The 16,485-nt window shown below is 31.3% G+C and overlaps 1 protein-coding gene across 4 annotated transcripts in view; it reads left to right on the top strand.

Annotated features, from left to right (window-relative positions):
- The window catches only part of Cad96Ca (tyrosine kinase receptor Cad96Ca), a 76,867-nt gene that overhangs the window by 51,048 nt on the left and 9,334 nt on the right, over positions 1–16,485 (top strand). For all 4 annotated transcript variants that reach the window (XM_069121491.1, XM_069121508.1, XM_069121499.1 and 1 more), the window contains 3 exons: positions 9,667–9,917; positions 11,918–12,033; positions 15,086–15,485. In XM_069121491.1, the coding sequence (XP_068977592.1) occupies positions 9,667–9,917; positions 11,918–12,033; positions 15,086–15,485 (767 nt within the window). The remainder of the gene's footprint in view (positions 1–9,666; positions 9,918–11,917; positions 12,034–15,085; positions 15,486–16,485) is intronic.

The raw sequence follows: 16,485 nt of genomic DNA on the forward strand, positions 1-16,485 counted from the left end.
CCAAACATCGAAGAAATATACAGATATATGACAACATAAAAGAATACGAAACAAAAAGTAACGAATTTTTAAATAAAATTACTTTAAAAATTCTATCTAAACACAATTCGAAGAAAAATGATCAAACAAACGTAACGTGAAACATGTCAAATGAAATACGATCCAAAAGTCTACAAAAATAGAAGTTCGAGAAAAATCAACGAAACGAAAATAAAATCAGCTTACAGAAAACTGGCTATTTTTGTGATAATAAAATGTCTCTCGATGCATGGACATGAGAGATACACTTTCTATTTTTATCATGTTTGTATATTTAATATCACGGCATCTGATCTGATTGTGTACTCGTACGATTGTAAATAAATTGTCACAACTTTCTATTGTGACGAACATACAAAATATTCTGTTCTGGTAGCAGCCTAACACTTTCGCGACTGATAACGTAGCGACACGTCTTTTGACTTTTAATAAGCCGGAAGTGAAGTAGTACGTAAGAACGTACTTATCTCAACTGGTAATTATTTTCATTTGAATATTTTCTGTTCGTGTAAAGTGGTGGGTTCGATAATTCAATTCACGATACAAAAGCATTAATTTTCGATTCCTATATTTAATTTTATCTAGCTAAAAGTTATTGTTGAGGTTATTCGATGTGTAAACAGAGAAAACTCGTGGATAAATTGTAAGGCAGAAAATATATTTAATTAGAAGTGTAATTATAAATAAGAATACAATTTGAGGTGGTCCAGATCCGCACGCTAGCTGTGTTACCCAATAACTGAAAACCCCGAAGCCAACGTCGCCTGTCTACTGTTTATGGTCTGACTTCGTCGCAGTCTTTTGTCTACGCGCTGTCGATGGCTTCAGTGCTTGAGAAAACTAAAAAGACCAAATGTAGAGTTTTCTTATAAATGGTGACCACTTCAACAGTTATAAATATTATGGAGGTAAACTACTATTATCGATTTCACATTGCATTAAGATAATTTCTATTGGAAAATTTTATAATTATTTGTTGAGAGGGCAAATATCTCTAAAAATGAGAAAGAGAGTAAGAGAAACAAATAATTTTTGAGATAAAAGTCCGTAAATATAGTGTGTTGTCGTGAAAGTAGGTAAAACTTACATTTAAAGGTCTTTATTTCTAAGCATATTGGGGATCAGAAAAATGATGAGTTAAACCTCCTCTGATTTTATATCAGCTATATTATATTTGAATCTTAATAAATTGCTAACATTAGGACCAAGAGCTGACCAATTTGTTATAGAATGGTATACTAGAAAAATCTGTTAATAAATTTAGTAAAGATAAAAAATAATTACCTATGTACGTAATCTTTTATGTTGCTCCCTTTCATAATCTACGAATATTGGAAGTAATGTCAAATTTCTGGATAAGATAATCCCAATGTCGTTGCATAAATCTTTAATGTAACAAAAATCGTCGATATAGGACTCAATTTTTAACTTGTGTTTAATTAAACTTGATTAATGAAATATTATTTTTAATTTATGATATTTCCAGTATTGTGCACTATAGTATCCATAACATATTTAACAATTTAGTTCATTCTTATTTAACAATTTAGTTAAAATTCTTCATGTACAATAGATTGTAAATTTTAATTATAAATGAAAAAATTACAATATATTAAAATCTAAGACTTATGAAGCTTTAATTTATAAGAAGTTGAAAGAAGCTGACTTCTCTTATACTTCGGATAAATTTATGTAGGAAATGATATAAGAATCTTGGATTAATGCAGTATAAACATTGAATTTAAGTATTATTGTAGATAAAATGCACTGTACAGATCCTGCTATTGCACTACAACGGGAAGAGTGATAAATTAAAGAAGTTAAAAAGGTTAAATATCTAATATCTATAAACAAACGCATCGGACAGTAGTCAGTCAGTGTGTATCTTTCGTAATTAGTAATTAGTCACGGCGTCTGTGAGTGATTTCTGTAATCATTCATAGAGTCAAGTATCGTTTTAGTTAGTGAAAAATCGTGAACAATCTCGTGCAGGTCTTTCAACTGCAAACAGCATCAACAAACATTCGCGCAGTAGCCTGTCGTTAACCATTCGTGGCAATCATTCGTACATCGCGTCGCAGCAGTCGTATCGTATCGTATAATCATTCGTAGCAATCATTCGTAAATCTCGTCTCAGCAGTCGGAGAAAATTCGAAACCTTCTCGTCGTTCCGAGAAGTACAATCCTTGGTATCAATGATTAATCATCGTGTATTCAGCCACTACTCTTCCTTAATCGATCAATTGCCCAAAGTTAATTCGGCGGTGTCATAAGTACAGTGTCATGGATATCAGACACACGCATACAAGCAAATAATATATGCGTAATAGCGACAAGAAGCTTTTTATATACAAATCAGAGTTTCTTTTATTCTCTATACGAGGCATTTGTGCCTGAACATGCTTAATGAAAAATCTTTTTGTGCAACGTTAAATAAGACATTCAGCTGATGTATCTTGTATACAGGGTGGTTGGTAACTGGTGGTACAAGCGGAAAGGGGGTGATTCTACGCGAAAAAAGAAGTCGAAAATATAGAATAAAAATTTTTCGTTTGAGGCTTTGTTTTCGAGAAAATCGACTTTGAATTTTCGCTCGGTACGCGTGCACTTTATCACGTCTCGTTATAACGGATCTCACTGTAGATTTAAAAAAAAATAAAAAAAATTTAAAAAAAATGTTTATTCTACATCTTCGACTTCTTTTTTCGCGTAGAATTACCTCCTTTCCGCTTGTACCACCAGTTACCAACCACCCTGTATATTATATTATATGTCGGGTTTGTCGAGTTGGCGTTAGTCTTAGGGGCGCGTTGCGTATCTTCATTAGGACAAGCCATCGTAGTTGCTTAATGTAGATTATATTTACAATTATATGTACAAGTGTTGATTTAACAGGGTTTAACAATTAATCGTGGTAATTAGACACTCTTAATGTAAAGACAATGTTTTTAGGTTCAACAACGAATCCACGGTCAACGGGGAAAACTCTTTGTTCAATATAATATATTTTGAAACACAAAGTGACGTTAGCTGTAACGCTCGGTATCATTCTAACTCACAGCCAAGACGATGTGTGTAAACTTTCCAAGGTGATCACAAGAATAAAAGACTGACACGATCACATTTGTCAATTGCATATTGACCGGGGTTATCAACAAAATTCCAGACGCCGTTACTAGGCAGACCCGCGTAGAGCCGTCATTGCTCCTGCCCGGGGCTTGTTTGTTAATACAGCGTGTGTCCCTCAATATTGGTACTTCTTCTGTTAAGGAAAAACGTTCATCCCGTGACCGTGGCTACGTTCGGCGACCAGTTGTGTCACCTCGAGCCCAAGCCCACTGTCACAAATCTCGGGCAAACATAATCAGATCGTATCACAACTACTACTTCTAAATTCTATTATTTAAGTACAGCTATAATGAATAGTTTAGACCAAAGTATTAGGGATCTTCCAAAAATTCCAAAATGTCCCGATGTCCCTACATCTCCGACATATATATATAAATGTGTGGTTTCAATATATTTAGTATGCTGTTTTGTAACTAAATTTGTAATCTAATCGTTGTTGCATATGTACGTAGATAAATCCTATGTACGAAAAAATGTCTCGTAATTAAGAAACATATTACGAGTATTATGTAATTTCTTTCTAAATAAGAACCATTATATCTATGTATATTTGTCACATAATTGTTTAATTGATGCAAGCAATAGTCTTGCAACTTATGGTATTACAATTTCAAAATATGTGTAACTGAATCTATATACTTAATTTATAAATAAGCGACTGTTTTTATTTTTTTCTGTTTAATTATATCATAGTTTATTAATTTTACCTCTCAGCTGCAAAAGGAGATTCGTTTACATATCTGATTGCGCTCTCATTCATTTGCAACAAAGAGTAGAGCAACTGTTTTTATGTAACTGTTTTATTAGAAATTTTTCCATATACAGGTTATTTCATTTAACTTGGCCATCTTAAATATCTCGCTTATTTTTTTCGATGGGAAAAGATATCAGAGGAAGAGAATATTCGATTCGAAGGGGCAGAAGTGATAGGCAAAAAAATTTGTCTCAAGGTCACTTTTTCGAGACTTCAAGATCATCGAAGTACTTTCAAATGGGACTACATATTTTCATTACAACAGTCTTATAGCTCATAAAAAAAACAAATTGGATGATGTGCAATATGTTGACCTTCACGTGACTTTCAACAAGAAAATCATGAAATGTTTGAAAATCCTAAAATCATGAAAGATTTGTTGGAATCTCAATTTCATTGGAACAATGCGTCGTATAATTGTCCTTGATGTTTATAAACAGAATGTTCGCCGATCGTTGGATAGGACGTGATGCAAGAATTTGTTTTCCAGCGCGATTGTCGGACTTACGCTACTTGATACTTAAAAAAATAAAATCTATAATGATACACTCACAACACCAGAAAACATACGAGAAAAGGTTCTACACAGATGTACGACAATTACTATAGAAGTACTTAAAAATATAGAGAAATCATACATTTGCCGCCTCCAAAATTGAGGTTAACGATGCACATTCTCAACACATTCTGAAATAAATATTTTGCAGCGAAACATACAAATCTTAGCTTTACCTTCTATTCATACGAACATAATTTTCCATACTATGTTTTTATGATATAAATTATCATGTCAAATTTGAGGAATTTGTTTTTGATTTTTTTAACAAAGATGTTCTTTATTTCCTAGAAAAATTTGATACTAAAGAAATTTGAGATAAAGAAATGCTATAACAATAAAAAAACCTATAGATAATAAGAAATAGATAGTATTTACAAAAAGAAATAAAAGAGATAAAGAATGTTATCATAACAGTGAATTGAATGGTTTATTATGAAAACTATAATTATGAATGTTCTTACTTATGTATTTAAATACATGTAGACATGAATGTAAATTATTCTTGTGCATTTTGAATAATTTTAGAAATGGAAATAAATAATAGTATTAGGTTGCCCGAAAAGTTTCTTTCGTTTTTGTCGAATTACGTACGATTCATTTTGTTCTGTTGAGATAAACACCACGACATTTCACAGACTTGGTTTCACGTTTGTATGAAGGCGCATTGTTGTAAAAAACACGTTTGCGAAAGAAAGACACTTTCCGGACAACCTAATATGTAAAGTAATGATATATAAATAATAATGTAATAATATATGTAATAATATAATAATAATATATGTAATAGTAGAAATAATAACGTAATAATAACATATAATAGTATATAAATAAATGAAAATAAATAAAAATAAATAAAAATAAATATTAAAAAAAATTTGTTTAATATTTATATGTAGTAATATTTATTTAATATTTATGTAATTTAATTATTATGTAATTTAATATTTATGTAATATTTATATGTAGTAATAGTAGAAATAATAACGTAATAATAATATATAATAGTATATAAATAAATGAAAATAAATAAAAATAAATAAAAATAAATATTTAAAAAAATTTGTTTAATATTTATATGTATAAATATTTTAAATGAGTACATGCAGTTGCACTGAATTTTCTGTAAACGCGTGAAACAAAGTGAAAGGTACCAATCAAGAAAAAAGAAGAAAAGAAAGAAAGAGAGAACGAAGGTAAAACGTGAGCAGCTTTTGAAAACAACATTCGCAAATTAGCTTTTGCTAACAATTTATTTTAAAAAAGTACCTACTGCAATGTAACAGCATAAAACCTTTAAAAAGGCTAGTTGTCATAAAATACAAGTATTATAGCTGACGATTCGAGAGAATATTTCAATCACTAGAATCGTTATATCTGTTGGAAAAGCACGAAAAATCTCGAGACTTCAGGCTCTTAGAGCAAAATGAAAGGTTACACTCTACTTGACAATATGGACTCGAAATCCAGGAAGGAATGCATATCAAGGTCGATCTCTCAAGCCACCCGCGGCTCTCTCTCATTATCGTTCAGTAAATCTGAAGTTAATTAGAGCTCAAGTGGAAAGCCATTTCGTTCTGTACGAACTAATCGAGTTCGAAGGAAAGATGTACATACATAAAAAATTCCTCTGGATCAGAAATGGATTGTGCATCCAAACTGCTATAAGAGTTACGAAAATAAAAGATACATAAATGCACATTGAACGCTTTTGTCGATATTAGAAAAATGGTTAAAGTTTTATATCATTTAATACATTCGAAAGTATTTGGAACTGTGTACATATGTATACACTGTGCGTAAACTAGTGTAGCAAACACTGTGTAAAGTATAATGGCTGTTTAATATATAAAGTATCTCGACTATGAGAGTATGCCACTCCGTTGTGTACGGAAAATTAGGAAAAATCGGTTTACGAGATTTTGGCTCTGATGCACTTCTCTAAGAAATCTGAAGAGAATAATTTAATAATCTAAGCTACTAAAACTATAAAAACATTAACATAGTCACAGCAAAAACTAAGGCAATAATATAGACAAATACTGTTGAAAATGACGACGTGAGTTCGTGCTCGCCATCTATATGCAGATGCGTTAGTTATAAGAAATAGTAACTAGAGGATGATCCTAGTTACAATCGATAGATTTAATCGATAGGCTTAAGATGCTTTTTGTTTTTATCCCTAGTTTTTGTAAGCGCGTCCAATAAAGTTTTTTTTGGCTGAAAACGGTGTGGTAGATTTATCCATTCAATAAAATAATAACTATTCTGATCTTATCTCTGAGTATAAAAATAACAACAAATACAATTTTCCGAACCTCTAGAAAATCGATTTTTCAACTACAAATTTTAGAAACATTTATAGACATGTACGCCACTATGTACAACATCTCTGATTTTTTTAATAATTTTTCATTAAGTAGAGCAAAAGAAATGGAGTTTAAACTGTAAATTGTGTTTTGCCCTATAACTACCGTTACAGTAAGGATAGCAGCTTGACACTTTCCGGAATGCGTTTTCTTCGAGAGGTCTATTGAATGATATGCACCCAGATGAAATTGCTTTGGAGACAATTTTATCATGCTTATTCGGCTATATCCTTCGCGGTTACTTTTTTCCGTAGATCTTCACCCATCTGGAGAATAACGTTACGATGCTGGTGACAAGTCATTTTTGTCGCCGTGTACATACATTTGTTTTCTACTTTCAACTCTTTTAACTTTGAAGTTAACCTATTTTCAGGTAATCATATTATAAAAATTTGTACAATATAAATTAATCAAATTCATATACATCAAATATAATTATCTTTAATAATCAACAACTTAACCATTAAATTTTCCAACCAATCTAACATGTAATTAACATTTCATTCAACGAATTCTTAATTAATTTTTAATCTTAATGCAATTTTATTTTGATTTTAATAACTACATTCAATCAATAATCAATGATCAAACATATAAATAGATTAACAACCTAACTAATATCACTTTATGTATTACTAGTAAGTAAAATAGTGCATCTTAATATATGTATATGTCGGAGATGAAAGGAAAACCGGAGCCTTCCCTTTGCAATTTTGGGAAAGTCCTCTAATGCTTTAGCCTAGATTTTATCATAGCTGTAATTAAGCAATTGTTGTCATTCAATCTGATTGTAATTGTTCGAGATTTGTGATAGCGAGATTGGCCTCAAGGTGACAACTGGTCGCCGAACGTAGCCACGGTCACGGGATGGACGTTTTGCCTGACGGAGATGTGGAGTGGTTGTATGGTTCTCCCTAGAAATGTGGTTATGGCAGCATACGGCCTCAAGAACGGGCCTGGCCACATGGGATTGTACCTCGGAGGTGTCAATATAATGGGACACACGTTGTATTAATAATCAAACTCCAGGCAGAAACTGCTTAGCAACGGCGATTGGAACTTTCTCGACGTTTCCAACGAGTATATAACAAATAAATGCAATCGTACAGCGAGGAAAATTTCTATCAGTTTATTATTCGTGCGATCGCCTTGGAGAGTGACACATTGGGCAGTTTATACCGAGCGTCTCAGCAATCGTATTTTGTGCCGAAAATTATTATACGCATAGTAAAGAGTTATCCCGTTGACCGTGGATTCGTTCGAACCCAAGAATATTGTTAATAGCGTTCATTAAACTTATTATTCGTAAAACATATTATTCGTTAATCTTATTATTCGTTAATCTTATTATTCGTTAAACTTATTATTCGTAAAACATATTATTCGTTAATCTTATTATTCGTTAAACTTACTATTCGTCAAACTTATTATTCGTTAATCTTATTATTCATTAAACTTACTATTCGTAAAACATATTATTCGTTAATCTTATTATTCGTTAAACTTATTATTCGTAAAACATATTATTCGTTAATCTTATTATTCGTAAAACATATTATTCGTTAATCTTATTATTCGTTAAACTTACTATTCGTCAAACTTATTATTCGTTAATCTTATTATTCATTAAACTTACTATTCGTAAAACATATTATTCGTTAATCTTATTATTCGTTAAACTTATTATTCGTAAAACATATTATTCGTCAAACTTATTATTCGTTAATCTTATTATTCGTTAAACTTACTATTCGTCAAACTTATTATCCGTTAAACTCAATATTCATTATACTTTGTAGAAGTCTTGTATATTCGTGTAAATGTAATCTCTGCTTCGTAAAACGATGGCTAATTGAATATGTAATATACAGCGGCTACAAAAAGTATTTGTACATCATTGTGTTCACTATAGCGCTCTCGTACCATATCGTATCATTTAATAGTGCTTTCATATGATTATTATAAAACCATAAAAAAAGAGCTTCATTGAAAAATAAGAATTTGTGCCCTTACAAGCAATTAATTTCTTTTTCACAAATGAACCAACAAAGCTTCTCAATCAACCAAATACGTAATCAATACTTTAATTAATTTAACGGATTCCACCTTAACACTTTAAATTCTTTACAATGATCGAAAACTTTTTTTGCATCTATAGCAAAAAATTGGCGAAACTAATCAATGTAGGAATAAAAGAAAAACACATTTTAGACAATTTTTATTTAAAAATACGTCATGACATACACGGTATGTCAGTGGGCGTTCGTAATAATTTTAATATCGGATGACTATGTGACATACTATATATAGGTAGTATGAGTAACATAACGTTTTAGTTAAAATTTCTAAAAGATAAACACCCAAAAGGTTATTACTTTATTAATTTAATTATTTCAAAAATGAGAAAATTATACAAAATGTATATAATACACACAAATGTATATAATATAGTAAACACACACAATATACAAATTTTACTATAATATGAAGATATATTTATACATATAGCAAAATAAAAAAAATTGTTTGAAGTAATATAGATCATAAATAATCTTTATAATAGTTCTTGAAAGTCTCTTCGAAACATAAACCTATCTTATCTTTACAGCCATTGTTCTTCTGACCGGTGTTTGAGAATTGACTAAAAATATTCATCATGAGGTACATGTGTTATCGCGTGTCATCGGCGAGATATCGTATGACATACATACAAATATGCTATATTATCTGTTTCAAACGTGTTAATGCAATTCCATTCTGATATCTGATCGATAGATAGAAACGAACATCACTCACCTTGCAATTAATTTGCATTGTAGAAAGTCAGTTCAGCGACAACACACCTCCTGTAATGTGGATAGATCGAAATTTGGTGCTTCTGGATACAGAACCTGTAGGAAGTGTGGTGACTAGAGCCCGTGCGGAAGACAACGAACAAGATCAGCTAACTTATGGCTTGGAACCTCTTGGACACAACTATAACGGAAATGACAGTCCGCAACCGCCGCTTCCTTTCTTCATCGACAATAGCACCGGCATTATCTACGTTAATGAAACGCTCAAAGGCAAAGTGAGTGCCACTTTTAATCCATCTTAATCATTTTCGTGTTTGTAAACACACTACCTTTTTTACACCCTTTTACTCTCCTTTCTTATATATGAACAGCCCATTTCATCTTAAGTAAATATTGTTTAATTATTGGATAAAATTTTACACCATTATTCGTAAATAGTGTTTTCTTGTTGTCATTGAAAATTTGGCGATTTAATTCGGCAAAGAATAACATTGCTCGTGCAGTGAGGAAGAGGCAACAAATACAGTAATTTTGTTTTTGACTTTTGACTTTAACTGACTTAACCGGCTTTGAATGTCGGTGAAATATAACGAATGAAACAATATTAATATTTCTTAATATTTTTTCAAATAATATTTAATTAATCTATTTGATTGATAAAAATAATGTAATTAATGCTTAAATATAAAAATAGAAGATGTTGGCACGTACCGTTTCTGTAACAAATTTTATACCTGTTTGGATAATAAAAAATTAATATATTCCATGTTTGGTGATAGTTACAAAAACAAAATTTTTGGAAATTTGAGATTAGATGAAAGAAAGTCTCAAATGATGAAAAATTAATGTTTCGTGAGTCGTTAGTAATATATGTACTATAGCCAGTATACACGGATAAAATTTATTTTACGTCAATAAGAATATTTAACCAGGAAAAATTCAAAAGTATATTGTGTTGTATTTAAATCGTATATATTTTAAACAGCTTAATTCCTAAAAATTAATAGATTTTTAACTAAAAAAAAAATCGTAGTGATACCCTAATCTTATTCCCCAGATTTCAGCTGTCGCCACATCTTTTTATTTCTTGAAATTGAAAATCGTCTAAAAGCTATAAAGAACTTAACTTCAGCGTTACTTCAAAAAATGAATAAGAAATATCTACCGGTATATCATTTTGGAAGGGAATTACTTTTGAAATATTTACAGTTAGCTATGAAACAGACTACACAGATGCCAGACTAAAATTAAAAGGATATTATATAATAATAAATACAATATTTAATTTCCAATAAAAAGTTTGAAATCACTAATCTTTTTTAAGATCTATGTGGTGTTAAGCAGAGGAAGAGATAAAAGAGAGACTAATTTTATAAATCAATAATTTATTTGACTATCATGTTTATATTTTTGTACTTTTATTATATTACTATTTTTGTCTATTTTATAAATTTATATTCTTTATTAATAAATTTTCCTAATGTAACTAGAGTTTATGTAATAGGTGCTCATTGATTTTCCTCGTTACTAGTGATTTTTCGTTCATACAGAGTGTCCTAAAAATCATGACAAAATCGGCAAGGGGTTCTACACACAAAAATAAGTCGAATACAATTTTTTTCCACAAATCCAAATTTGGAAATTTATTCAATATTTATCACCAAGGCTAATTATCGATTGAGTCGCGTAAGTAAACAGCAGCAAGTTATTTTACACGTGAAAATAGAATACAATTTTTTCGTTTAAGGCTTTATTATAAAGAAACTACAAGTTGAACATGTTTAGTTAAGATTTCATGTATCTGATACATGCGTACTTGATAAATTTTCAAATGGAATTTTTTAAAAAACGAAGTGTTCTATGTAAAAATGTCTACATTTCTGACTTATTTCTTTATGTGGAATCGAATAGAATAGAATAATAAATAATATGATAATAATAAGAGTTGGCGTTCAGCTAAATGAATTCAATTGACAGAAGTTCAGATGACTAGATACTAAAGTTTTGTTTCTATAAATGAAGTTTAGATAAATAAAGTTTTATTGTGTTCTTTGTTTTCGTACTTTTTATAGTCATCGCCTAATTAGAAGTCATGGTATGGTAGCACGCAATGTCATGGTGGTGCATTTAAGTGGTCAAGATCTCGTCGTTAGACGAGGGCAAAGTACGCAGCACGGTCACCTTTTTTCCCTGTCCGAGACGATGAGAACGTAACACAAGCTGCGTATGGTCGACATTGAGGGATTGAACGACGTTTCTTGTTTCTTCTTTCCAGGGAGGGCAGAACCTGTTCCTTTACGTGACCGTCTCCGACGGTCAGCTCACGACAAAGACCGAAGTCTACGTCACTATCAAGAACACTTCGGGTCCCAAGGAACCCGACTGGACCAGGTAGGTTCTTCGTCGAGGACAAAATTGTTCGCACATCGATTGATGAACCGATTCCGATCTTCGATGTCACGCACGATCACTCACTCAGAACGTCGCTTCTATCCGTAGAAGTGATATAACAACGGAACCTTCTTGTCGTTTGCTAACTTTGCTGTTTGATTTTTGATTCTTGGAATTTCTTCTTTTTTTTCTTCTTTAAAAATAATCTTTAAAGTTGCATTAATTATACAAAATTTATTATTATTGACGATACCTTGGGACGAGTATGTTGTAGGGAGTTAGATTTTGTTTTAGAATTTTGAATCTTTCAGAATATTTGTAATATTTGTTTATGATCGTTGAGATTTTTGTTGAGAATTTTGAATGTAGGTTGAATCTCGATATATTTGCAGCAGTTCAAACGGTTGTTCTACTTTAAGATTTTTATTTTTAGGCCATTTTCAGCATCTTTTTTACGAAAAATTCATATAACGATCATCTGTGTCGATATTTTGGGCAATATCGAGAAATTTTTTTAAAGAAAAGCGATACCTGGCAGTAATATAAACCTTCAAATGCATTCACTTTAAAAAGGAAATATTTTTATGATTTTCATAGTTTCGGTCGTTCTGTATATCATTTTTTTATATATTTTCAGCCACTGATCCAGACATCCTTCAAACCTAAAACAGATTAACTGGGAATCTTACATGAGTTACGAAAGTAAAATGTTCCTATTTATATTGTCGCCGCTGTAGATCCATCACGATTATTTTTCAAGTACACACATTACAAATTGAAAGATCAACTTTAGGGTATAAACCTATTTTGAATTTATGTTACGCTATTTGTACTAGATTGAATATTAGCAGTAATTATATCTCTGTTGAGAAATCTTTCATTAATTTGTATCGTATGCAGTATTACAGAATCTTTACATTCATTATTCGAGAAAAGTTCACGTTATTTTTGTAATGTATTCAAAGCCAGTTAATGGAATTTGTCGTAGAATTCGGTGTTAATGAAACAGTAATAGCTTCTTTTTGTTGGCCTGTCTATTTCTTCTCAGAAATACCCAGATATGATGTTATCCAAACAAAGCTGCAATTATCTTTAATTGCTACACTACAACTACAATTACACTACAATTTTTAATTTTATCCTTTATGAACAGAATTGCATTTTTATTGATATTGAGGATAATATATTTCTTATAATATTTTTGATGTTATTCATTAAGAAACGTTCATGACGATTTTCTAAAGTTTTCTCACAGTTCTTTGGAGGAGTTTTAAGATATTTAGATGTTTGTCGTCTTATTCTGACTAACACTATTCGATAATGCCAGTAATGCGTTTGCTTTTTATGTTGTACTGTAATATTGAACATACCGGCTTGAGAATATAGAATTCTAATGAAAATTTATAGCTATGTGACTAAGTCTACTTTGAATAATTTGACGAGAAAGCTATGACAGTTATTAGAAAATATTGATTTCTAAGTGTACAAAATTTCAATAATTTATTGAAATGAATAATTATATAACATAGCAAGTCGGAAATACATACAATTTTATAGATGTCTAAAAGATTATAGATTTCTAAAGATAGAAAAACATTTATTGATTTTGTCAAATGTATTTGTGTATGATGAAAAATGAGAATGGTTAAGATTATAAAATACAATTGTCTTTATTTCGTAAATTATACTCGTAATTTAAAGTATGAAATTTTCACACAGGCTATAGGTTTTAGTAATCAACATCAGTACCTAACTCTTACATATATATATCGTATAAATTTAAATTCGTTGTACTTTTTTAAAATCACAGCTGTAAATTAAAGAAAACCATTCTTTAAATTTGTAACAACGTATTAATAAGTAGAAACAAAAACTATAGTAGAACATAATATCTTAAGATATTTCAAATATTCAAGATATTTGTGCAGAGTTCCTGCGTTATAATTTCCTCGGTTAAAGGAATTGTTGCAATAAGGATCAGCTCCATTTTCCAGTAATTTAATCCATTTTCCAAAATTTAATATAGTCAACTAATATTCCTAGAAATATAATTCTGCATTTTTGAATATAAAACCTACACAATTCTTTTCCTTCTAATAAATACAATTTAGATGCAGATCAGATGCACATTTTTATTGATCTTCTGAGTATTACGTTATTAAATGATTAAAAACAATTATTTTAAAGTGAAACAATTGAAGAAAAAAATAATCTGATGGATTCGAAGATATGTCCTTTGAACAGTCTTTTAAATAACTTTTAAATAACTGCTCACAACGTGTTTTAAGAAACGAATAATATTAATTTAAGTTGTTAAGTTTAATTAATATTAATCTGTATACATAGTTTAGAAGTTATTAATACTTTTTAAATGTTTAAGAACGCAGCACAGAATTTCAAAATCAAATAGAAAGATAAACTTGAATTTAAAAATTGTTCTTCATTTGCCGCTTTCATCATCGATTGTAGTCCTGTTTCACTAGATTACAATCGAAGATTTATCAATTGGAAGATTAAGCTGATAATAATACACTTCATTAATTACAAGCTAAACTGGTATCAATATTATAAAGAATTATCTATATTTTAACTTATCATCGAATGAAAATTTTTCAGTCCTATGAAAATCTTTCTCATAAGATCCACAACTTCATGATTTGATTAAATACAGTTCTTCTGCAACATCATGCAACCTAATTATTGCAAGTCTTACAAGACTTGTAGTCTTCAAATATCAGGGCTACTTTCTCATTGTTGCAAATCCTCCAGTTACCAATCTGTATAGTGCTCCCAAACCAACACCACAATTTTCCTTAAACTGTCCCGTCGATCGAGCAGAGAAGCCACAGACTTGGACGAATCTACAAGTCTCAACCAACTTGCTAGAAAGTTTCGTCGATAAATCACGAGGAACGGTGTATGACCTTTCAGAGAACTACCAGTAGCCCGTTCCATTATTCATGCTCCAGTTCGTTAACAATATCTTTGAATCGACTGGAAAACGTTTCGGTGACCGACATGTCTCAACTCTATTCCAATTTTTCCTCGGCAGGAGCCCTGTAGGTTCTGCTGGCAGAAGACGCCCGCCATTGTTACCAGGAGTAGTTCCTGGACAGGGATTATTCCGTAAATTGGGGATACCGCCGTCACCAGTGGCTGTGCCACCCAATATTCCGAAAACGACGAAGTTACAGCCTGAAGACGCGAAGCAGTCCGAGGTTGATCCCGGTCCTGGCACCACCGGTGTTCCGCAACAGCCCATGGAAGAGAACGAGGTCGAGGGGCCACCTCTCAGCTCGAAAATTGCACCTGCCGAGGCACCGCCTTCCCAAGATATAGCGATGACGTTGGTACCAGTCACGGCGGTCTGCGTGCTCGTCGTGGGCCTCGGTATGGGTGCGTGGTCCCTCAGAAACAAATTTTGCAGGAATCGGAAATCCAAAGAAGACACGGTATGGAAACACGTTCTGTAGATGAAATCGTTGGAAACACGCCGTGAGCCTAAATTCATAGTACGAGCGAAGTTAGAAAGATTGTGTGGCTCAAAATAAAACGAAAATCAAAATTAAGTTGAACTCTTCGTTTTTGAGAAAGTATACAGGGTGGTTGGTAGCTGGTGGTACAAGCGGAGAGGGGGTGATTCTACGCGAAAAAAGAAGTCGAAAATTAGAATAAACATTTTTTTTTAATTTTTTTTTAAATCTACAATGAGATCCGTTATAACGAGACGTGATAAGTGCACGCGTACCGAGCGAAAATTCAAAGTCGATTTTCTCGAAAACAAAGCCTCAAACGAAAAATTTTTATTCTATATTTTCGACTTCTTTTTTCGCGTAGAATCACCCCCTCTCCGCTTGTACCACCAGTTACCAATCACCCTGTATATACAAGCATACGTGTATTCGAGATAATTCTTGACAAAACATGTTCGAGCTTCATTCTCTTCAAAACGGAGCGTTATCGTAGTTCTGTTATTCTTGATTCTAGTTTACATCGAGCCATAGAATCTCCTTAAATTTCACTTGTATCACTAATTCAGGCTCACGATGTATAGTAAAATATACAATTTTATCTTATTGCAATTCTCGAATTTTTACGTAGCTCTTGAATGTTGCTCTCATTTTAACAGATATTTTTAATACAATTTTTTAATGTTTTAAGAAAATGTTTCACATAGAGTTGAAACAAGGAGTCATACATTAGACCTTTAAAAACCTTAAAATTTGTCAATTGTATGAGTTTCCTGGTCTTTTGCTGAACATTAATAAAAATTCCAAAAATCGAGTTAATCTATAATGAAGTTGATAAATGCATTGCTTCGTTGAAACGCAATAGTGTGAAAAAGATTTAACGATTTTTAGTTGAAATTGTTATATTTATTTCAAATATCCTTTTGTTATATTTTTACTACAGTATTTTTTATGCTTTTTTCAAATAACTTTTATTATACGT

This window comes from Bombus flavifrons, chromosome 1 (assembly GCF_040668555.2).
Source record: "Bombus flavifrons isolate JBK064 chromosome 1, iyBomFlav1_principal, whole genome shotgun sequence".
NCBI classification, from domain to species: Eukaryota; Metazoa; Arthropoda; class Insecta; order Hymenoptera; family Apidae; genus Bombus; species Bombus flavifrons.